The sequence below is a fragment of the Callithrix jacchus genome, chromosome X (assembly GCF_049354715.1).
Source record: "Callithrix jacchus isolate 240 chromosome X, calJac240_pri, whole genome shotgun sequence".
Lineage (NCBI taxonomy): Eukaryota > Metazoa > Chordata > Mammalia > Primates > Cebidae > Callithrix > Callithrix jacchus.
Genome location: NC_133524.1, coordinates 138474133 through 138499482, shown reverse-complemented (window position 1 = coordinate 138499482; position 25350 = coordinate 138474133). Strand labels below are relative to the sequence as shown.

The 25350-nt window shown below is 42.0% G+C and overlaps 2 protein-coding genes across 2 annotated transcripts in view; both read right to left on the bottom strand.

Annotated features, from left to right (window-relative positions):
• Positions 1–24375, bottom strand: part of LOC118150514 (uncharacterized) — a 62120-nt gene extending 37745 nt beyond the window's left edge. Inside the window, exons 1-2 of the mRNA XM_078363885.1 lie at positions 24262–24375; positions 23593–23809 (exon numbers count right to left, since the gene is read on the bottom strand). The gene's annotated coding sequence lies outside the window, so the exon portion shown is untranslated. The remainder of the gene's footprint in view (positions 1–23592; positions 23810–24261) is intronic.
• On the bottom strand, positions 18356–20098 carry LOC100400165 (melanoma-associated antigen C1; the record flags this gene model as incomplete). The annotated part of the gene is given in 2 exon segments (XM_078363058.1): positions 18356–19534; positions 19537–20098. Coding segments are annotated over 2 exon segments (1173 nt in total), but the record flags the coding sequence as incomplete, so codon positions are not given.
• Positions 24376–25350: the final 975 nt, after the last annotated feature.

Genomic DNA, 25350 nt, shown 5'->3' with positions numbered 1-25350 from the left:
CCTGGACTCACTGACTCTGTGCATCTGAGTCTTTCACCTCTGAATTAGCCCCTCCCATCCCTGAGACCTGCGAGGTGCAAGAGAGGTAGCGACGCATTCAACCACCGTGGGATAGGGCCTCCCAGGCCCCAGGCAGGGCTCCACTGCCCTCCGTCTGAAATGGGGTGGAAAGGCCCCTCAGTCTTCATTAGCATATTATTCCTGACAGGGCCTGCACTCCCCACTTGTCCTGTCCAGACAGCAACACTTCTTCTGTCATCCGCTAAAATCCATTCCAAAACCTACCACTTTAAGTACTGCTGTGTGTGAAATTAATATAATCTCTCGCCTAACGTCGTATGTCAACGGCTTCCTTAGTTTTGCTTCTTTTCCTACCCTTGTCCCAGAAAAATCCATTGTCTTTTCAGCAGCCTGTGAGTGATCCTTTTAAAAACCAATACATTATTAATTTTTTAAAATACACTCATCAGATTTAGCTATTATGTGAAGTTATACGTATTTTGGCAAATGCATGGAGTCCCATATCTACCAACCAAGTATTATACCAACCACTTCTATCACCCTTAAAGTCCCCTGCGCATCTCCTTTGAGGTCGATCAAGGCACTTCTCCAAAGACTCTGGCAACTATACTGTTTTCAGTTCACATGATTTTAACTTTCACAATTTGTCATATGAGTAGCTTCACAAAATACGGATTTCAAAGTGTGGCTATACCATTTTTCAGTTCAACTATCAAGGAATGAGAATTCCTCTTGTTCCATATCCTCTCATACATTTAGTATTTTATATTTTCAGATGCTAGCCGTTCTAATAAGCCTGTATTTGAATCTCATTTGGTTTTTGTTTGCATGTTCCTAATGACAGATGACGTTGGTCATCTTTTTATATGCCTTTTGCTGATTGGTATATTCTTTTCAGTAAAGTGTCAGTTCAAATCATTTGCATCTTTTAAAAAGTTAATAGACATCATTTTTAGAGCATTGCTAATCCCAAAATACAAAGAGAAAACTTATTTCATCAAAGTTATAGAGTTCCCACATATATATGCCACCCCCAATTCCTGCCCTGCCCTACGCACACACACACAGTGTCTCCTAGTATTTATATTTTGTATTATTACGGCATGTTTGCAACAACTGATGGGCCTGTATTTATACCTCATTATTAGGTAAAGTTCACAGTTTACATCAGAACTCACTCAACGTTGGGGATGCTAAGGGTTTTGATAAGTGTGTAATGGTGAGCATTCATCATTACAGTATCACACAGAATTGTTTCACCATCCTAAATCTCCTGTGTGCTTCACCTATCAATTCCCTTTGCCTCAAACCTAACCCTTCAGCCTCTGGAAACCAGATATTTTTAGTGTATTCATAGTTACCTGTTCCAGAATATTGTATGATTGGAATCATACATAATGTAGCCTTTGAAGATTTTATTCTTTCACTTAGCCTTATGCTTTTATGATTCCTCCAGGTCTATCCTACTAACAATGACTGAAAGTTCCTGTTGCTCAACATATGGGTCAATATTTGATGGTTCGGTGTTTTGAATGTCAGCCGTTCTCCAGGGTGTGTAGTGCTATCTCCTAGTTGTTTTAGTTCGCAATTCTCAAATGACATATGACATTGAACAGTTTTATATGCTTATTTTAAATTCCTATATATTCATTGGTTGTGTACCTGTTTATGGTTTTCATCCACTTGAAATTGGGTTGTCTTCTTATGGTTGGATTTTCAGAGTTCTGAACATATTTAAAGGTATATCTTTTATCAGATACGTGTTTCACAAAACATTTATTCCAGTCTCTGGATTGTCTTTTCAGGATCTTAACAGTGACTTTTCAGAGTTGAAGTTTTTCGTTTTAACAAAGTCCGATTTATCTCTTTTTTCTTAGATAGCTGGTGCTTTCAGTGTTGCATCTGAAAAAGTCATCATCAAAATTAAGGTTACCTAGGGTTTGCACTCATAAGTTTAACCACATTTTGGTGTTGCATCTAAGAGCCGGCACCAAACGCAAAGTCACCTAGGGTTTGTCCCCATAAGTTTGACCAACATGTAAAACTCTGATAAAATATGTTTGCAAATAAATGAATCATTTCCCCATAGACAAATATGGCGAATAATAATAATTATTATTAAATAATAATAATTTCCTCTGTTAATGTGAGATAATTAATTGGTGAAATATTTTAGGGAAAAAAGTCAGTAACATTCAAAAAATATAAAATATTCATACTGACTCAGTTTCCTCATTAAAATGCATTCCATATAAGTAATTATAAGCACTTGTTCAAGAATTTATGCTCAGAGATGTTGATTGTATTTATATAAATTATAGCCACAAAAGATAAACAAATATTTGTTCATCAAGAGGAGATTTGTTCAATTCATTATTGCATAGAAATCACAAGTTCTCACTAATCTGTGGGAGCTAAGAATTAAAAGAATTGATCTCATGAACATAGAGAGTAGAAGAATGATTACCAGAGGCTGGAAAGGGTAGTTAGTGGGTACAGCAGGAGTGGGCATGGTTAGTGGGTACAGAAGTATAGTTAGAATGATGAATTGGACCTAGTATTGGCTAGCACAACAGGGTGACTATAATAAAAAGGGATTTAATTGTGCATTTAAAATAACTAAAGGAGTATAATTGGATTGTTTGAAACACAAAGGATAAATTCTTGAGGTGATAGATAGCCCTTTTGCCCTGATTTGACTTTTATGCATTGCCTGCCTGCATCAAGATATTTCATGGAATCCAGAAATATGTACATACATCTACTATATGTCCACAAGATATATAAAAAAAAGTTAAAGAAACATTTCCATAAGCAGAAAACAGATTAATTGTCCCTCTCAGAGCACCATATTCTCTAGATTTCCAGAAGCAGTGACTTTGGTAAATGTAACTTTGGTAGGTCATCCTTGGTGAGAACGCTCTCTTTCATGTTGGTTTTGTTGGGTAATTGTGATTACGCACTAAACCAAAGATTATAGCTTAGTCAAAATAAAGCAATAAATGTAGTGCACACACTGAATTTGGCATTGTGAACAAAATGAGAAGCAGTGAACAGACTACAATTATTCAATACCCAAAAATTCCAAATTGCCGAATCTTTTTTGCAAGTTAAAGAAATATTTCAGGAATTTCATTTATACAAGCAGAATGTCAAAAGCTGTCCATGATAATTACTAGCTTTGTGACCTTGAAGTTATTTAACTTCTTTCTGATTCATTGTTTTATATACAAAAGCAATGATAATAGTATTGCCACATAAAGTGGTGATGAAACTTCAATGGAATTGTATATATAATGACTTGATCACAGTGTCTGACACATCAACTATGCTCAAGAATATTGTTAGTATTCCATAATCATTACCTCGTTACCATTATCTGAACTCTATAAAGAAGTAAAAGATATGGTCCCTGTTCTTCAAGAGCTTTGAATCAACCTTGGGAGAAAATTATGTTAAATTGAAATAATAGTTTTTGTCTACACTTCAAATAACTAAAGAAATAGTAAGCTTGAGGCGTACTATTAATTGTAACACAAAACACATGGAAAATCATTGCCCTGGCAAGTCAGAAGGATATGGCTTGGAATAATTAATACAATACTCCCTTGAAAACTTTGTTTTATTCTCTCTTGCATCTGTTACTTAATATCCATGTCTTTAAGCAAATCACACTACTTCTCCAGGCCTGGTTTTACCCACCTGTAAAATGAAGTGATCAGAATTTTCTAGAAATAACCTTCTAGGAGCCTTTGTCAGAATTAGGGAATGATTCAGACACGAATAAACAGGCATCAGACCACAAACTTAGAGGAAGTTATTAAAGATGGAAAGTATCACATGTATCAAGGATAGAGTGAATAAAACACAATGTTCAAATGGGAAAATACTGGAAAACAAAGCAGACAATTTCGTTTCTGGAGGCATTTGAATATCTTTCTATTTCATATGCAGTGGGCAGAATTTTAGGAAGATGAATTCATATTGGTAAAAAAGTATTTGGGCCAGGAAATTGGCAGGAAAATAAAACAGCCATGAGGTCATTATCATAGTCTGAACCTAAGCTGGAACTAAGTGAGCAACAGGAAAATATAATGACAGTCATGGAAGGTATTAGGAAGTGATATGCACTTGATTGTTGACTGGATAGAACTGACATGGTAGAGCTGACAGCAGATGACAGAAGATTGGAGGTAGGGAACTGCTGGTTTGGAGAAAGGGGAAAGCGATGAATAATTAAAGCTTAGAAATGTTTGACTTTTTCAGTCAAAAACGTGATCCCAGTAAACATAGACCAAAGACAAGTGGAGAATAGAAAATAGAAGAAGGTTTAATAGAACTGTGAAGTTGGGAGTTATCTGCATAGAGATGGTAGCTTAAATAAAATTAATAGGATAAATCTCCAAAAAGACATTAGCAAATGATTATGCACACGCAGTACAGTCAGCTATATTTTTAATTATTCAAATGAAAGGGGCATTATTTAGCTAAATTGGTGAATGCAATAAAATTAAAATACTACACCTTAGGGATCTAGAATGAGAATTTTTCACTAGGTATTTGTCTTCATTATTTTATTGGCTAAACTCGATGTCTTAATTTGCGTTCCTACAAAAGTTAACCCTGAGGCAAAGATTTAACTCTAAGTTAAACTTAGCATTAAAACACTAAGTTGTTTATTTGGGCAGTCATCACAGAAAGCACGGAAGACAGTGGGAATAGAGAAAGGGAAAGGAGGCGAGTCACTATGTCGATGATGAGGTTACTACTGCAGGCAAATGGGACTCCATTGCGTTGGCAATCCTCTGAGAAGCTGTGTAGATCATGTCTCAGAATTATTCTACCAAGGAGTGAGGAAGCTGGGATATTTATTTCATTATTTCTGTTCCTCATTTTTTGAGGGTAGCTCCTGGGATGATACTGTTACAGCACTTCCAGTCTGTCCCCATCCAGGGTGGTCAGAGAACACTTCCAAATGGAGAGAAGAATGCGTACCTGTATTGTAACTCTTCAGGAGACTCCAATGTAAGTCAAGGTGACATGAGTGAAGTGCCAACATCTGCTAGAGACAATTGTTAGTGTTTGTATGTTTTACCCACTTAAAACTGACACAGAAATAAGATGATAACAGCATTTGTCTAGATAGCAAGAAATCTCATGGTTATGTTGTAGTCACAAAAGGTAAGATCATTGTGGCTTTTCAGTTTTTAATGAATGTTTGTAAGATACCCACTCAATAAATCATACAATCAAATGTACACTTTAAAAACATATGTCCATAACAGGAGTCCATTTTTTTCTTTGAAAATAAACACAAATGTATGGATATGTTTGCGTGCACACACGTTAAAGCATCACAGTAGTCTGTAGTAACATGTTCATACCTTTTCTAAAAAAAGATTTTCTCTTAATATCAAAAGAAGCCATACTTAGATGATACACAGGGTTGTGGAGTGTAACAACACTGATTTTGTTTTGACATGTGTTTTAGTTCCTTTTCACACTGCTAATAAACATATACCCAAGACTGGGTAATTTATAAAGGAAAGAGGTTTAATGAACTCACAGTTCCACATAGCTTGGGAGGCTTCACAATCAGAATGGAAGATGAAGGAGGAGCAAAGGGACTCCCATATATAAAACCATCAGATCTAGTGAGACTTATTCACTGCCAGGAGAACAATATGGAGTAAACCACCCCCATGATTCAATTATTTCCACCTAGCCCCACCCTTGACATGTGGGGATTATTACAATTCAAGTTGAGATTTGGGTGGAGACAGAGTCAGACCATATCAACATGACTTTATTGGGTGTGGAGACACAGAAACAATTCTCCCAGGGAAAGGAATATAATGGCTTCCTTACTGGCATCTGGTCATGATATTCTGATTGTTGCATGCCCATAAATGTTAGTCACAAGCTGTAGAATAGCTCAGAGATTATGATTCTGACAAGACATCTATTTAATATTAGTGTTACCCCAGAGATAAACAAATAACCATCCTTTCCTCACTTGTTAGGCTGGCAATCTGCTAGCCTTTCCTGACAAACTAAAAATAGTTTTCCACAAAGTGAGAAGAAAATGCCTTCATGTGAAAATGGAGCTTCAAGCAGTATAATCACTCTGCATATAAGTGTGATATCACTCAGCTGAAAATGAAGCACAGCCACAGTTCACAAGCAGTTTGTGTATTCATTAATGTGGACCAGCTGGCAAGATACCCTGCCAAGCCCCCAGAAGACTAAATGTGGAAATAATTATTTACCAAGGTAAAAACTGACAAGGCTGCTATAGTGATGAATTGACACACATGGAGCTCATAGAGGATGAATTGCAGTAAGCCTTGTTTCGCTACAAAATGCTTAATATCCACATAATTTGATTTATAATTTTTTTGGCATATTGGTTGATCCATATGTCATATAATTTGAAGGACTCCATTGAAGAAAAATGAGATAAAAAAGAGTCAAAATGATATGTCAAAATGGAATCCAAAGTAATTCAAAAAATAATAGAAAATCAACATGTTCATGAGGCAGTATGACCACTAATCTAGGACTAGAGCATTAAGAAATCATCACAGAAGGCACATGAAAACAGACTGTGTAGGGATGTTTTATAAATCCTAGTCTCTTCAATAAATGCTATTGAACATTTATGAAGAGTCAACTGTCAAAAAGCTACATTCTCTGAAGCAGAAATCAACATTCATATGTAAAAAAATGTACATATAGCAAAGCAAGCTTTTCTTTTGAGGACAAATTATCTCTGGGTATAAATATGGCATGCTGAAAAACATGTATATCCAGGTCGCCAGTGAAATCTTTCTTTTTTTTAACTTATGAAACCTTTGTGATTAGCACTACTGAGTAAAATCAACGTATTCATCGTGATGATAGCCACACAGGTGTTTAAGTATTTTCATTTAATTTAATACAGTCCACTCATTCATCTCTTTTAGATCATCTATAAGTGTGCTGTTGTCAACAAGAGGATGGCTTCACCTTCTGATGCTTATAACACTTTTGAGAATTACAGAAAAGTTACGGCTTCTTTAATCTCTGAAAGTCAATCAACCCTAATTATAATTGACTGTGGGAAACGCAGGCACCTTAAAAGAAGTTTTTCAAGCTTAGATTGTCTCCAAGCATTGTAAGGCAACTAAATATCTCGATGATTTAATTTCTCCAACCCTGGCTCCTGCTTCCCAAATAGGAGCCATAGTTCTCAGGAGCCTGAAATATCTCAAATATTGATTGCAATTCATTTCCTCCTGAGAAAAATGGGTCCAGGAAACAATTTTTCACACTTAAGAAGTACAGTAATCAAAAACATTTAAAAAACAAAATATTTTAAAAGAAAAATTTGTTTGCAGATTTTTTGGTGGAATATCATATCACCAGTCTTTCCTTTTCTCAGCTACGAGGATTTCATCTCCACTATTATTACCTCAAAACATAGCTATAGAGAGAATATGTATCTGTTTTTAAATATGCTTTCAAAGAATTATACAAAAATGTTAAAGGTTACAATAATTGATAAGAGGATATGGCTCAGGAGAAAGTTCATAGAAAATTTAAAATATATACAAATGTAAGAAAACTAAAGATAAAAACTAGAAGAAAAGAAATTCAAGCATTGAATTGTTTGTAATATAAAGGATAGGTGCTTAAGGTGATGGTTACACATTTACCTTGATGTGATTATTATGCATTGCATGCCTATATCAAAATATCTCATGCAATCCATTAGTATATACACCTATATGCACCTACAAAAAATAGAAGTAAAAATAAAAATTTGAAATCTAAAAAAGGCCTATGATTATAGAGGAAAGAGGGTAGAAGAGAGAGGGAGGGTGATTTAGCAAAATACTGTTGGATAATAGCGGCCTGAAGTCCTGTCAAGTACATTGCACTGGAAGTCCAGAGGAATTGGATTTTAATTTAGACTCTGTGCATCTAAGCAGACAAAACATTCACATCACCGCTCTGGTCTTTGTTTCTCAATCAGCAAAATGATGGAGTATATAGAGTCAGATTTTCTTTTCAACTCAAACGAAAATTTCTGATAATAGAAGACTTCATTCATCAAATGCCTGTTTCATGAAGAGCACTGTAAAGGGTTGGAGATAAATAATAGAAAATAAAAACTTCCAGCCACCGAGGATCTTGGTCTGATGGAAATTGACAAGAAATCTGGCCTCAAGGTGGGCCTGGTTTTGAGCCGGGATGTGCCAAAAGCTCTGTTCACTACTGGATTACTTAAGAGGGAGTAGCTGCGCACCAGGAATGGTAAGAAATGGCGTCAGAAAAGCAAGAATTACTGCTGAGACGCTGATAGGTCTAAGTCACAAGTTTGGCACAGCTTCATCATCCAATTTGCCATGCTAGAACAGAGTCTGGTTTGAGCTGATAATGAGGAGCTTTTCCAGTTTTCAGTGGAGGAAAAAACAAGAAAAGGTTGAGAACATACATTTTGACATCAGAAAATCGATTAAAACACATTAGTTGAATGTGGAATGTCATGTCATGAAAAACTTTCTTTTTCTTTAAGTTCTCTTTTTTGAGGGGAGAATTAAACTTGACAAATAGGCCTAAAATGTTACAAAGTAGTATTCATATCCTTTAGGTCAATCATTTGACATTCAGCAATCAACTGATTCTTGAGAGTCTACTGCTATGTGCCAGGCAGTTGTCAATACGCAATAGTAAAAAAAATAAAGTTTCTGCTCTGCTCTCAGGGATCTCGGGGGTCTAGTAAAATTGACCATTATTTATGTTTTATACTGAGTAGCTGATAATGCATTTTAATTACCATTGAAGGTAAGGTACTATTATCCTGCTTTACGTAAGAGATGAAAAAGCTCTCCCAGTAAGCTTCTAGCTCTAGCAGCTAGAGCAAAGGCAGAGCTAAAGGCATCTGAAAGTGTAACATGCAGACTGTCACCTGACACTATTTCCTCTCTTTAGTCGGTGGAGAATTCTGTACTTTTAAGGAATCTTGGAATTACATCTTCCACGACTGACCCTTCCACACATTTGGAGTTAAGCAGTGTGCATCAGCCTGGGCAGAGGCCACAAGCTGAAGGTTCAAATGCTCAAATGAATGTTTTTTAATCGAAAAGAGAGCCTGCTGCTTGCCCTGTAGAGGCAAGCCTTCAACCAGCAGATATGATAGCTCCAAGACCTGTAACGCTGTTATGTAGAGCTGAGGTTTCCTGCCCTACCCTGCTCCAACACATAGATGAAGACAGGAAACAAAACACAAAGTTTTCACTCACGTCATTGACTTTGCTAAACATTTTAAATGCAAATCCAGTTTTGCGTCTTATGTAAAATATCTGCCAAAACACATTTTTTTTTTTACAAAATGAAGTCATTAATATTGGCAAACTGAACAACATTTGATCCAACCATACTGTTTTGCTTGCATCTGTTTCCTTTGTGTTGTTTTTCTTTTTCGCTAATGTGTGAAGCAAAGTCCCTACCATTAAGGCTGCAGACGTGGAAGGCAACATCTATGTATCATAAAATGCATCATGAAAATATAAACCCTCCCATAATTAATATATAACTGCAAACTTTTTCTTTTGAAATGGAGTCTCACTGTGATACCCAGGCTGGAGTGCAGTGATGCGATCTCAGCTCACTGCAAACTCCGCCTCCCAGGTCTAAGTGATTCTCCTGCCTCAGTGTCCCAAGTAGCTGTGATTATAGGTGCTTGCCGCCATGCCCCGCTAATTTTTGTATTTTTAGTAGAGACGGGAGTTTCACCACCTTGGCCAGGCTGGTCTTGAACTCCTGACCTCAGGTGATCTGCCCACCTCAGCCTCCCAAAGTGTTGGGATTACAGGTGTGAGCCACCACGCCCAGCCTACAAACATTTTCAAATGTAAGCCAAATAAAATATTTCAATTAGAGGAAATGGTTTAAATGATTATTTGAAAACAAAAATGAATGCTGGAGATAAGCCAAAGGAAAGTGTTGCATAAAAAGTAGAAGGGAAAGGGTACAAGATGATTACTTCGATAAAAGCGGCTTGTCCTGCTTGATGTCCTTGTGGAAAAACAAATAGATTCATATATTAAAGCGTTCTCCCAAATGAATTCCAGCTGTGCCAATTGATTCTTAGAAGAAAGCTGAGGAGACCATATGTAGAATCTAAGGATGAACCCTTAATAAGACTACAAACCCAGAATGATAATCGAAAGATAGATACAGAAAACTCTGCAAATAAATATCATCAAATTTATAAACAAACTATAGAGATTAAGCATATCTAATTGAATTCAATAGTAGCATGTTGTGAAACTATAGTACAATGTCACAGGCAGGATATTAACATTGATAAAGTCAGGGTACAAAATAGTTCCATCACCACAACGACCCTGGCGATTTAGTCAAAGGAGAATGATTTCTTTTCCTTTAGCTATATATCTAATAATCGAACTATTGGGTCAAATGGTGGCTCTGTTTTGAGTTCTTTGAGAAATCTCCAGACTACTTTCCACAGTGTTTTGTCTAATTTACATTCTCATCAAACTGTAGAGTCACTGACAGCCTGCAACCTGCACATAGGATAGCTGCAGGCACCAATGTACAACTCCAATCTGTAAGAGCATCCATGTGGGCTGAACCCAGCAAAGTCATAGCAGCGAGGTTGCCTGACATCTTGGGGGACACACTGCCTACCCCAGTGTCTGTGGAATACCAGATATGAAGTTAAAAGTGATCATTCTCCAGCTTTAAGATTTAATAACTGCCCAATTGAGTTTCAAATTTGCTTGGAGCCTGTTACTCATTTCTTATGGCTTATTTCTCCCTTTGGGAATGTGTAATCTATACTTGTCTTACCATTGTATCTTGGAAGTAGCTATCTTGCTTTGATTTTTCAGGCTTACAGATGAGTTTGGACTTCTAAATTGATACTGGAAGTTGTTAAGATGTTGGAACTATGCAGATGGAATGAATGCATTTGTATATGAGAAGGAAATGAATTTTGGAAGGTTAGGGGTAGAATGACATGATTTGAAGGTTTGTCCCCTCTGACACTTATATTGAAACTTAACCCTCAATGTAATGGTGTTAAGAGGTAGGGCCTCTAAGAGGTCATTGGGTCATGAGGGCTCAGCCCTCATGAATGGAGGTATCTATTCATAGATTGATGGGTTATCATGAAGCAGGTTAGTTATTAGTTATTATAAGAGTGTTCTGTAGTTCTCCTTGAAGAGGTCCTTCACCTCCCTTGTAAGTTGTACTCCTAAGTATTTTATTCTCTTTGTAGCAATTGCAAATGGAAGTTCATTCATGATTTGGCTCGCTACTTATCTATTGTTGGTGTATAGGAATGCTTCTTCATTGGAGGAATCTAACAAACCCTACATTTATCCATGTGGCCAAAGTTAACTTCAACTCTCAATATAATGTTATAAGAATGGCAATTAAGTCCTCTAGTCTTGCTTCCCAAAAACAGTAATTTCAGTCTAATCATAAAACAATCAGACAAATTAAAATAGAGAGTCATTCTACAAAATACTCAGTGTACTTCTGAAAACTGTCAAGTTTATAAAACCAAAGTAAGTCTGATAAATGGTCACAGACTAGTTAAACATAAAGAGATATGAAGAAAAAATGGACTACAGTATTCCAGATGACATCCTTGTACAGAGAATCATGTTAGGCAAAAACTAAGGAAATTTGAATGAAATATGAAATTTAGTTAATTGAAATGTATCAATATTGGTTTATTAGTTATAAAAAATCTGTCATACTAATAGAGGTGTTAATAATATGGGACACTGGGTCTGTGTATATGGGAACTCTATATTATCTTTGTAAGTTTTCTGTAAATCTACAACTATTCTAAAGCTAAAGCTATACAAAAATAGTAAGCAGAAGCAGGATAATTAGGGAAGGAAACTAGAATTCAAAGTAATATTTTGATATTGTGGGTAGTTTTCTTTACTTTTTTTCCTTCTCTGTCTTCCCGCTTGGACTTAAAGGCATATAAAACTGAAGAATTTCACATGATATAGAGATAAAGTGTTCTAAGGAAAGGCCTCCAATTTACTTTTCATTTTTTTCTAGAAAAACTTTCTGTTTGAATAAATAGGATAGGAGATTCCTAAAAGACAAAGAGAACATGAGAAATTCCTTTCTTCTTCCAGGTTTGCCTCCATGCAAGCCAGCCCCATTCGTGAAGGTGTAATCCTCCAAGGAGAGCACTAGCAAGAGCTGGTCAGGCATCTAAAACTCTGAGTAGGAACATCCTTTTCTCTGACAAGAAGATCATTGTTCCGAAGAGGGTGAGAGAAAACTTCTCTGTTATTTTTCTCTCCCCTCACTATTTAGCCAGGGAGGGAGCAGACCATTCAAAGTAAGTGGATGGCATAGCGGAAAATACTAGAAGCCCACTTGCTAGGGAGAGTACCAGAAAGAGAGTCAGAGAATATAGAGGAATGTGGTAGTCATTTTGGGTTGCCATAACAAAATATACTGACATAATGAAAATATAATAATATTCGGGATTAGGTTACAACCTATGAGTTTTGACATGGGAGGTCCCCAAACAAAAAAGTCAATATGAGAATGAGATTGTATCAAATATAATTGATGTTACTGGATCAATCCAACTTTGTCATGCAGGAATTTTTTTTTCTTTTTTAACTTGAGAGGGAGTCTCACTCCGTTACCCAGACTGGAGGGCAATGGTGCTATCTTGGCTCCCTATAACCTCTGCCTTCCAGATTCAAGCAATTCTTGTGCCTCCGCTTCCTGAGTGCCTAGGATTACAGGTTCGTGCCACCATGCCCAGCTATTTTTATTTTTATTTTATTTTTATTAGAGATGGGGTTTCACCATGTTGGACAGGCTCATCTTGAACCCCTGACCTCTGGTGAGTTACCCTCCTCAGCCTCCCAAAGTGCAGGGATTACGGCACGAGGTATTGTGTCTGGCCAGGAATCTTAACATAAAAAGGGCACCATCGTTTGGATAATTGAAATAGGAGTAAACGATAACCAAGGTATCAGATTAACTTATTTCACTTAGCAACATGCTTTTTATGTTCATCCCTGTCTTTCCATGGCTTGATAGGTCTTTTCATTTTATGGCTGCATAGTATTCCATTGTATAGATGTACCCCAGTTTGTTTATACTGTTGATGGGAATGTACACTGATAAAACCACTATGGATAACAGCTTGGAGATTCCTCCAGAAATGAAAACAAAGCTACCATACTATCCAGTTATCTCACTCCCAGGTATTTACCCAAAATGAAGAAAATCAGTCAATGGAGAAAATCAGTACACTGAAGAGATATCTGCACGACCCTGTTTGCTGCAGCACCATTCACAATAGCCAAGATGAGAAAGCAACCCAAGTGTCCCTCAGCAGATGAATAGATAAAGAAATTGTATTACAATGGAGTACTATTCAGCCATAAAAAACAATGAGATCCTGTCATTTGCATCAACATGGATGGCACTGGAGGTCATTATGGTAAGTGAAATAAGCCAGGCACAGAGAGGCAAATTTCACATGTTCTTGCATATTTGTGGAAGCTAAAAATCAAAACAACTGAATTCATGGAGATAGTGTAGAAGGATGATTACCTGAGACTGAGAAATGTAGATGGGGGCTGGGGGAGAAATGAGGATGTTAGAGAGAAAAAACAGTTAGAGAGAATCAATAAGACCTAGTATTTGCTATCGCAACTGGATGTCCATAGTCAAAATGATTTAATTTTACATTTTGAAATAACTAAAAGAGTATAATCGGACTGCAACACAAAGGATCAATGTCTGTCCTGATGGATAACCCATTTACCCTGATATGATTATCACACATAGCAAGCCTATATCAAAATATCTCATGTAACCCATAAACATATGCAACTACTATGTAAATGATTATTCATTCAGAGAGTGATGTTGCTGCTTACCAGCCTAAATATTACCTGGTATTGATCCATCCTGATGTCCACTCTGATAGGGTTCCCTTTGTTGGTGACCTGTTCCTTCTCTCTAGCTGCCTTTAATATTTTTTTCTTTCATGTTGACGTTGAAGAATATTACAACTATGTTACTTGGGGATGCTTGTCTTATATAGCATCTCACAGGGCTTCTCTGGATTTCCTGAATTTGAATGCTGACCATCCAGTAAGGGCAGAGTAATTTTTGTGAATGATACCCTTAAATTTGTTTAACAAGTTGCTTGTTCTTTCTCCCTCCCTTTTAGGGATGTCAATGTGTTGCAGGATTGGACTGAATCACCTGGCTCTAAACTATGAAGACATGCAAATAGCAAAGCATAGTCAATGCACTCTTGAAAAAGAGCAGTCTGTCCAACAGATAGTAAGAATTACAAACAAGCCGTTGTAACAAAGAGTTTGAGATTTGGGTGCATGGATTAACAGACAGACCAATGGAACTGAATGGAAAGTCCTGAAAAACAAAACCAACAAAACATGTCTAAATGCAAGCTGAACTGATTTAAAAACGTTGCAGCTTTAGAACAGGAGACTGTCTTGTTAAAATACTATCAGTGGAATAACTGAATATCCATATAAAAAACCTAACGTAAGTGGAACCCTTTTTCATATTATTTAAAAAAAAAACGCAATTACAGGGAAATTCAAAAGCTACTATAAAAATGTTTATTATAAATACTTCAAAAACACAGAAATGCACAGAATAATAAATAAGTCTTCGTATAGATTATCTTTTAGTGGGTCAGCAGTATGAGTAAATCAGAGCATCAGTAAGGCTGGAGTTGAAAGAACTGAAAGAGGTCGGGGTCATTGGTCACTTCAGTAACAAGAGGAGTGAGATGATATGAGTCAGAGGAACAGACGAAATGGCACTTCCTCTCTTCCCCTTGTCTCAGCCATAGAAGGCCTAGCTGCTTTCACAAGCCTTTGCTTTTTGAGGGTAAGACTTGGATCTCAACAGTAGCTAGGGAAAGGCTACCCGGGACGATGATGGATTTATTCCCCCTCTTACTTGACCAGTCCTCCTGCTGACCATTGGAACTCTGAGATTTCAAGAAATATAACCCGAGCAGTTCTATTCCAGAAAGTCATGACGGAGGGATGTTGTGTTGATGATAGACACCCTGACCAGGTCCACAAACACTTTACTGACTTCGTGGCATTGCCAGGTTGCTGACCTGATAGGCGTAGAGGACTGTCTCCCTTTCCACATGGATAAGAGCTCCGCATATTTCCTTTCAACAATTCTTACTCCTGACAGGACCCTCAGAAGGATTCAGGAGCCCTAAGATTCCAAAAAAGGTTGACTTGTGGCTTTGCCAGAGATTTCCCTGAGGATTAGAGTTCTCTCCACCCACTATGGCCAGGATCAATTCAGCTGTTCATGTGCTGACTTCCTTCCTTAGCTTTGTCACCACATCCCAGGGGCAGATGGCCTCTGCTCATAGCCAGGATTGGTGTATCAAACCTCAGAGCTCAAGGTGGAAACTCACAGATATTTGCCTAAATAAATAAAACCTTACAGAGCAGTTAAATTTGATGTATGTATCTAAAATTTTTATTTAACTTTAAATTCAGAGATGCAAGTGTAGGTTTGTTACATATCCCCTTTTTAGTGATTTCCATTGAGGCCAGCATTAATAACCTCATTTTAACTTGATTGCCTTTGAAATAATCCTATCTACAAGTCATGTCACATTTTAATTTTAAAAATGTAGAATTTTGCAGAAGAGGCAATTGAACCTATAACAGTGGCAAAGGCAAGTGTCACAGATCTATATGTATATCATTATATCATTACATACATGTGTGTATACATACATGTGTATATACAAAATAGCACATCTATCTTTATAAAAGCCAGAAATCAAAAATCATCTTTCAAAATTTACACAGCCACATTGTTACTTGTGGAAACTTCTGAGTAGGAGGCTGAATTTTGAAAATTTTAAAGGAAAAAATGCAATTTCTATGTATTTTTGGAATTTTTTGCCACAAAAATACATGTGCTATTTACTTTTAACTAAAATACTGAGATAACCCTAAGAAAAGCAAGAGGAGTACTGTAGTAGTCAGATTAAGTGAAAGCAAGCTGATGGAACAGAAAAAAATCTCCTGAAAGTTAAATGGCTTAACACAAGTTGATTTTTGTGCACATAAATTCCGGTTTGAGTTGGCAGGGTGTTATGGGCTGAATTGTGCCCCCTCTCCCCAAAATGATATATCCACGTCTTAACCCCAGTACTACAGAATGTCATCGTATTTGGAGACAGAACCTTTGAAGAGGCAATTAAGGTAAAATGAGATTTTACGGTTAGGATCATATTCAATATGACTGGTGTCCTCATAAGCAGAGCAGATTAAGATACAGACACACAGACTAAGGAACAACCATGTAAGAATTCACTGAGAAAGTAGCAATCAGCAAGCCACGGAGAGGCCAGGGAAGAAATCAAACTGGCCAACATCTTCACCTTAGATATTTAGCCTCCAGAAATGTGAGAAAATAATTTCTGTTTTTTCAGTCACCCAGTTTGTGGTATTCTGTTATGGTATAATAGACTAATACACAGTCCATCCTGGCTTTCGCCTGACCCAAGAATCCAAGCTGCTTTCCACTTGTAGCTCCACATCACAACACATGTTAACTGCTCAACAGAAACAAAGGCACGGGAATGATGCACTGGCTTCTAACTATAAATGAACCACCCAAGAAGGTGAGGTAGACAAATGAAAATGGGCACTTGTAGTTTCTCCCATATGTTATTATGGTGCTCAATTAAAACCAACTACTATAATTTATGACAGTTTCTTCATTTCTTGGAATTATTTCTGGGAATGTCAGCATAGCCTTGAAATCTTACAACATTTTCTTGCACCAACAAAGTGACTCGTGGTTTCAAAAACAAGATTACATCCTGTTTTAAAACAATTTTGTAAATCTTGGCAGGGAGAGTCAACCTTATTCCCTCAATAGCACTTTGCACTGTCCTTTTAATAAGCTATATAATTTCTTTAGGCTGACAATACTCTCCTATTTTTGGTGTATGATAAATAATCTACCTGTGAGCCTCGGCCACCCTCCATACGATGGAACATTCCTGAACAGCTATACATGTGCCTGTGGCACACTGCAAAAAAAAGATTTTCCTGTGGGGCAGGTACACAGAAAAGAGACAGGGGAAGGATGTTTAACTATAACTTTCTTTTCTCATCAGAGCTGGCATGTCCACAAAGTACCCTTGTTACCTCCTAGGCAGGTTTCAAGATTTTTTTGTTTTTTTAGAAATTCGTCTTCTTGTAGATCATTTGCAAAGTGATTTCTATAGTCTTTCCTTATCTACAAAGTTTATTAAGGAAAGATTGGCATTTGATCACCTATAAAAGCTCATTCATCTGTATTTGGGTTCACCGCCCTGTTTCAAATAATGCATTTTATTAAAATCCTACTACAAATATCAAATATTACAATGATTTCAAATACACTATATCTACCTTAGGCTTACATCCGTAAAACAAGTATATTGTGTGACAAATTAGATTTTACTCTGCAGTCTATTTGGAAATATGTTGAGAATGTGGTGAAGATGCCCAGCATATGTATGGAAATGTCACTATTCAAAGTGTATATTCACATCAAAGTCTGTTATCACAGAGGAGCCAGGGAGAGGGATGGATCAGTCAGGGAACTTCTGCAGAGACAAAGAGTGGTCTATGTTAGGGGAAGGGTAGATGTCAATGGCGTCTGGCACTGAGAGCTGGGTACAGCCTTCAGAGTGGGAAACACGGTGACAAGCTGGTCAGCAGGCCAGGTTCCATAGTTGCACGAGAGCACACGGGAGATCGAAAGGACAGTGCTATAACGGGGGAAAGTCCTGGGGCTGGACAAAAGTACTGTGTTCAAGTGCACAAGAGCTGCAGGACACCTCCCATTACTTCCCCATGTGGAGACTCCTCTCTGCCTCATCCTTCACCCAGAGGGAACTGCTCAAGTAGCTTTCCATTCCAGGCTTTTCTCTCACCTTCTGAGAGTCTGGGCCCCGCCACCACCCAGCTTCATAAAAATCAGCTCCCACAGAAGCAAGTGCAGTTTCCCGAAGCCCAAAACTGCCTTAGCTCAGGGCCTTTTTGTTTGAAGGCTCCAACTGGAGTCTCACCGCCCCACTCCTTTTTAAACTTACTCTTTAGATTGAAGAGAAATATCTTACCAAGTTTCCGATATGGCTTCTGTACCTATACTCTACCGTTCTATGAGTAGGTGTAAGTCTTGCTTTTAATAGTAACTTCACTACTAAACGTAACTTCCATGAGCAAATGCTGATATAATGTTCGTCAAATAAAGGAGTCCGTGATATTTTTATTTATTATCATTTAATCTCTGCTACTTTATTAAACAAGCCAAGAAAACCAGGTACGTATCTTTAATTTTCAAGAACAGCAGACTAAAGGGTATGAGGAAATGCAAATATTAACAATCCTTTGTTTTGTTCCACTATTCAACTCCAGAGTTCTTTTACAGTTTAAAGAAAATTGCTACAGTAATACCATATTAAAGTGTGACAGACCACAGAAAAGGCAGGTTTTCCCAATCGTGTGTGAGTGTGTGTGTGTGTGTGTGTGTTTTACAAACTATCAAACCGTTACCCCTAAACCAGTTAAACAGCAGCACATGTGTGACTAATATTCATAAACTCCATAAACTAAGTTTCTGAAGCTATTTAAACCTGTTATTAAAAGGAAAACATTTGAAAAATACCCCAAAGTAAAATAGGTAAATCCCTTAACTACCATATGGAACAGAAACGCAAACACTCTGTTCTCGCCAGCTTCACCCGGGCCCTCCATGGCATAGAAACTCGCCTGCCCTGTTCACACTCAAAAGGAAGATTCTGCCTTAGACTTTGCTCAGGGGAAGACGGGCTGGGAAACATCGGAGCTTGCACCGTCTGTGACAGTGGAGTCATCTGTGGTGTCAATTGTGGCCTGGGCTCTCTCTTCTAGATGTTTCAAAGCATCCTTGTATGAGGGTGAAAAGGAACGAGGGACGGTATTGTTTAGCATGGCCAAAAACTCTACTACTTTTCTCTTGCTGATTTCTGAATGGGCTCTGGGACCCCAAAGAAATTCATAACGTGGAGGAGAAGTGTTGGGCACCTACCGGTACTCCAGGTAATGTTCCTGTACCCAAACTTTAGTGAGGAGCTCCCTGGGCTCCCCAAAGATGAAGTGCTCCCTCCCAGCACATACCCCTATTCCATTCAGCACATGCCAGATGACCTCCTCAGAGGCACAGGAGCCTTTTATGAAGATTATACTCAGAATAAGTGTCAGGAGGCGGTTCTGGGGCATGCCTTGCTCATCACTCAGACTCCCTTCACAGGTGAGGTCTAATGTATTTACAAAGACATAGGAGTGGTCGGGGCCCACTTCTGTCAGGGCAATGCCAAAAAGAATCTCTATGAACTCACGGGCTTTCCTGAAGATCATAGGAAAGTAGCCCCTGTACCTGCTGACGAAAATCACACCAACTCATCCACCTTTTCATCCAGTGTATGAGCAAACAAGGGCTCAGTGGCTGTCGGGGACTCATTATCTGTCAAGGACTCACTGTCTAGTAAGGTGTCTGAGGTTCTTGTATCTTCATCTGCTGGGCTGCTGGACTCTTCACTGGATGGGTTCCATAAAGTGGAGGAGTAGAAAGAGCCCACAGGACCCTGGAGAGCAGACTGGGAAGGCCCCTCAGGAGGACTCTGGGGACACTCAGGGGAACTCAGGGTAAGAGGGAATGGACAGGAGGAAAAGGTGCTCACGGGACCCTGGGGAGCAGACTGGGAAGGACCCTCAGGAGGACTCTGGGGACACACAGGGGAACTCAGGGGAAAACTCAGTGGACTGAAGGAGAAGGAGGTCACAGGATCCTGGAGGGCAGACTGTGCAGGCCCCTCAGGAGGACTGTGAGGACTCTCAGAAGAACTCTGGAGAAATCTCAATGAACTGGAGGAGGAGGAAAAGGAGGGGGAGGGGGAGTAGAGGGAGGAGGAGGGGGAGGCGGGGGAGGAGGCCGGGGAGGAGGAGGAGAGTGAGCAGGAGGAGGAAGGGGAGGGGGAGGGGGAGGAGGGGAAGGGGGAGGGGACGAGGGACGGGGGGGAGGGGGAGTGGGAGGGGAAGAAGGAGGGGAAGGGGTACGAGGGGGAGGGGTAGGGTAGGTGGCAGAGGGGGAGGGGAAGAAGGGGGAGGGGGAGACGGGGGAGGGGGAGGAGGAGGAGCGGGAGGAGGAGGAGAATGAGCTCACAGGACTCTGGAGAGGAGACTGGGACAGCCCCTCAGGAGGAATCCGAGGACTCTCAGGGAAACTCTGGGGAAGACTCAGTAATGTGCAGGAGCAGCTCACAGGACTCAGGAGAGCAGACTGTGCAGGCCCCTCAGGAGGACTCTGAGGACTCTCAGGAAAGCTCTGGAGAAGACTCAGTGAAGTGGAGAAGGAGCACACAAAACTCTGGAAAATAGCCTGGGCAGGCCCCTCAAGAGGACTCTGAGGACTCTCAGGAAAGCTCTGGAGAAGACTCAGTGAAGTGAAGGGGAAGGACCACACAGAACTTTGGAAAGCAGGCTGGTCAGGCCCCTCAGAAGGACTCTGAGGACTCTCAAGGAAACTCTGGAAAAGATTCAACAAAGTGGAAGAGATCAAGGGGCTCAGAGCACTCTGGAGAGGAGACTGGGCAGGTCCCTCAGGAGGACTCTGAGGGCTCTCGGGAGAACTCTGCAGAAGACTCAATGAACTGGAGGAGGAGGAGCTCACAGGACTCTGGGGAGGAGACTGCACAGGCCCCTCGGGAGAACTCCGAGAACTCTCAGGGAAACTCTGGAGAAGACTCAGTGAAGTGGAGAAGGAGCACACAAAACTCTGGAAAATAGGCTGGGCAGGCCCCTCAGGAGGACTCTGAGGACTCTCAGGGAAACTCTGGGAAAGATTCAACAAAGTGAAAGAGAGGAAGGGGCTCAGGGTACTCTGGAGAGGAGACTGGGCAGGCCCCTCAGGAGGACTCTGGGGATACTCAGGGGAACTCAGGGGAAGACTCAGTGAAGTGGAGGAGGAGCTCACAGGACTCAGGAGAGGAGACTGTACAGGCCCCTCAGGTGGACTCTGAGGACTCTCAGGAGGACTCTGAAGACTCAATGAAGTGGAGGAGACGAAGGTGCTCACAGGACTCTGGAGAGGAGACTGGGTAGGTCCTTCAGGAGGACTCTGGGGATCCTCAGGGGAACTCAGGGGAAGACTCAGTGAAGTGGAGGAGGAACTCACAGGACTCAGGAGACGAGACTGTACAGGCCCCTCAGGTGGACTCTGAGGACTCTCAGGAGGACTCTGAAGACTCAGTGAAGTGGAGGAGACGAAGGTGCTCACAGGACTCTGGAGAGGAGACTGGGAAAGCCCCTCAGGAGGAATCTTGGGATACTCAGGGGACCTTAGGGGAAGACTCAGTGAAGTGGAGGAGGAGCTCACAGGACTCAGGAGAGGAGACTGTACAGGCCCCTCAGGTGGACTCTGAGGACTCTCAGGAGGACTCTCAGGAGGACTCTGAAGACTCAATGAAGTGGAGGAGACGAAGGGGCTTACAGGACTCTGGAGAGGAGACTGGTCAGGCCCCTCCGGTGGACTCTGAGGATTCTCAGGAGAACTCTGGAGAAGACTCGGCATCCCAGCAGCAGGCATCTCCTTGTCTGCTTGAACATCCAAAATCAGAGAAAAAAATGAGAATGAGGAGAAGGAAGAAGATGAGGAGGAGGAGTAGGAGGAAGAGGAGGAGAAATAAAAGTAGAAAGAGGAAGAGAAAATGGAGGAGGTTTCCTCCTGTTCCTCGTCTCTGGGATCCTGTGAATCTACCAACTCCAGTATTAAAATTGGGCTCTGGAAGTCTTGCTCAAAGCTGGGGCATGAAAGGTTTGGAAAGAGAGGCATGATGAATATTGTTCAGGAGCAGCAGGTAAACGTGTGAATGAGCACAAATGGGAATGATGGGGTCCCACAGGCCTGAGGGAGATAGGGACCGTGTGAGCGGTCTCAGCTGAGCAACTCACCCATGATGGCTCTGACAAAGGCTGCCTTACAACTCTCCTTCTCTTAAGATGGTACTCTAGGCCTCACAGATCACCTGTCTTCCTAGGGCGTTTGCTCTGTGGGAACCTGTAGGAGAATGTGAGAAAGCACCTCAGGGCACAGTTGGCTGGCAGAGCCTGGGGCACCAGGAATGGCAGTAGGTGGTTAGGACTGGGTGCTGCCATGTCTGCTCTGTTTGTGGGAGTAGGGCCCTTGGTACACTGTCAGGGTGTGCACTCACCTTGACTCCTAGCTTTGCCTGGGCCTCCTCTGCTGTGCTGAGTTTAGAAGTGGAACTCAGACCCTGGTCTTCAACTCCTGGTTCCTGGAACCCCTGCAAGAAGAAGTGAGAGAGGGCTGGGCACTCTGGCTCATGCCTGTAATCCCAGCCCTTTGGGAGGCCAAGGCGGGTGGACCACTTAAGGTCAGGAGTTCGAGAGCAGCCTGGACAACATGTATTTCTGTCTTACTGAAAATACAAAAATCAGCCAGGCACGGTGGTGGACACCTGTAATCCCAGCTACTTGGGAGGCAGAAGCAGGACAATCACTTGAACCCGGGAGGTGGAGGGTGCAGTGAGCTGAAACCATGCCATTGCACGCCAGCCTGGGTGACAAGAGAGAAACTTCTCCCAAAACAAACAAACAAAAGGAGCAGCAGCAGCAACAGAGCCCCTCTGGCTAAAGATTGCAGCTGGGGCTGGCGAGACATCCAGAGCCCCACAGTTCTGGGGTTTGTGGCCCACTGAGAGTTGTATTAGCGTTGTCACATTTTCTCAGACCGGGCCACATCTCCTACCACTCTGCCGGCCTGAGGCAAAACCTCAGAGCAACCTCCACATCCCTGAGAGCAGAGGGAGGTAGTGAAGAGGCAGCCACATCCCATACTCTACCACGGGGACAGTCGGGGCAGCCTCACATCTGCTCTGAAGCACATATGACACTTCAGTCCTCCCTCTTATCCCCAGCAGGGCCTGGGACTCTTCCCTCTGCCTACCGGAGGCAGCTGCCTCTGCTGACTTGCCATGGGACCCTCAGACCAAGGCCTCCCTGTCCCTGACACCCTTCACTCAGAATTGAGGGGGCTGCGGCTGAGCTTGAGCCAACTGGGGAGCTCTGCCAGGGCTGATACGGGGAGCAGGGTGGGAATCTGTCCTCTGAGGGGGTTCCCTCAGTCCTCCTCAAAGTCTCCCTATTTATTCCCTACAGGGCTGGCACCTCCTCCTTTCTTCGGTCCTGGGGATGCGTCGCTCAGCTCTCGGCAGCCATTTTCCTGCCAAGGCTGATATGAGGAAGAGGGTTGGAATCTGTCCTCTGAGGTGGGGGTTCCCTCAGTCCTCCTCAAAGTCTCCTTATTTATTCCCTACAGGGCCACCTAGCCGCCCGCCCCGATGGCAGGATCTGAAAGGGTGCGGGGAGCAAAAGGCGGGGAAAGAGAGGATTTATTTAAAACAATAAACCAGAGGAAGATACTCACCTGAACCAGCACTGCCGGCTTTCAGGGGAGCCCCTGCAGACGTCTGGTCCTGGCGGAGAGCTGCAGGCCAACCTTGGCCCTTCCTGCGTCGTGAATAGGCCCTGCCTGTGACGGGCTCCCCAGGAAGCCCAGTGCCGCCTCCCTGGCTGCAGCGCCGGTTCAGCCTCCTCTGTCGCCAGAAGACTTCTAGGCCCTCGGGGTGGCGCGCCTGCCTTTTCTAGTTTTAGACAAAGACAGACACTTTTAGTTACTGCTTACAGATTCCCACCCTGACCCTCATATCACCCTTGGCAGGAAAATGGCTGCCGAGAGCTGAGCGCCGCATCCCCACGACTGAAGGAAGGAGGTGCCGGCTGTAGGGAATAAATAGGGAGACTTCGAAGAGGACTGAGGGAACCTCCACCTCAGAGGACAGATTCCCACCCTGCTCCCCGTATCAGCCCTCGGTTGCCCTATTCCCGTCAGGAGGACCCATCCCTCAGCCCTCAGTTACCGTATTCCCATTAGTAGGACCCGTCCTTCAGCCCCCGGTTGCCGTATTCCTGTACCTCAGCCCTCGGTTGCTCTCTTACCCTCTGTGACCTCCAAGTCCCACAGCAGGGGCAGGGCGGGCCGGGGGTTTTTCTCTTCGTGGTGGTAGGTCCCTCAGTTCTCCCTCGGGGCCCTTACCTTGAGAACTGGTTGGATCTAAGACTTCCCTCGGCTGACCTAGATCGCGCCTCCTCGCAAAATGCCTTCCAAGACTTAGAAGATGGAGGCTGGGAAAGCACATCCGGGAACCCTGCGGGGGTTGACCAGGCTTGACGGCAGGGGCAGCGTGGGGTGTGGCCTCCTCTCTGCGGAGGAACAGCCCCACCCCTTCTCAGCCTCGTTTTCATCCCCCAGCCCTCCTCCTGTTTTTCACGTCTTCCTTCCCATTTCTCGGATGCGCTGCAAGCCTTCTTGCTTACTCCCTAAACCTTACCAACCTCTTCCCTCCCACCTCCGCAGTCCTTCACACTCATAGCCCACCTTTTTCCAGGGCTGACAGCAGGGAGTGTGGCTAGGTGCAGCCTGTGACTCCCCTCTGTGTTGGGAGGTTACCGTCTGTCAACAAAGTTCTCTTTTTATTCAGTGGCCAGCCCTGGGGCTTCTCCCTCTGCTTAACTGAAACTGCCCTCCTCCGAGAAAACGTCTCCTTTTTGCTGACTCCCAAAATGGAAGTCAGAAAGTTGTACATCTGAGGAACCTGATGGGGTCCTCCGGAGCTGGCAGCAGGTACAGGGACAGTGGAGGGACACTACCAGCCTTGGGTGTTCCCTTCCAGCCTTCCCGAGGGGCTGCGCCTGGACTCACTGACTCTGTGGGTCGGAGTCTTTCACCTCCAAATAAGCCCCTCCCATCCCTGAGACCTGCAGGGTGCAAGAGAGGTAGCAACACATCCAACCACAGTGGGATAGGGCCTCCCAGGCCCCAGGCAGGGCTCCACTGCCCTCCGTCTGAAATGCGGTGGGAAGGCCCCTCAGTCTTCTTTAGCATATTATTCCTGACAGAGCCTCCACTCTGTCGCCCTCCTCTCCAGAGACTGTTCCTCAGATCCAGGTTCCTATTTCCATGAAACCCCCAAGAGGAAATGAATCACGCTAGCATCTCTCCCTAATGGTCCTGACCAAGGCCTCCTAGGGGTGAAAACAAGGGCTGGTTATTGTGGGTCCTTCTGTGTCTGGGGTGGGATACCTCGCCGATTCTTCCTCTGTATCATCCTGGGGATGCCTGGAA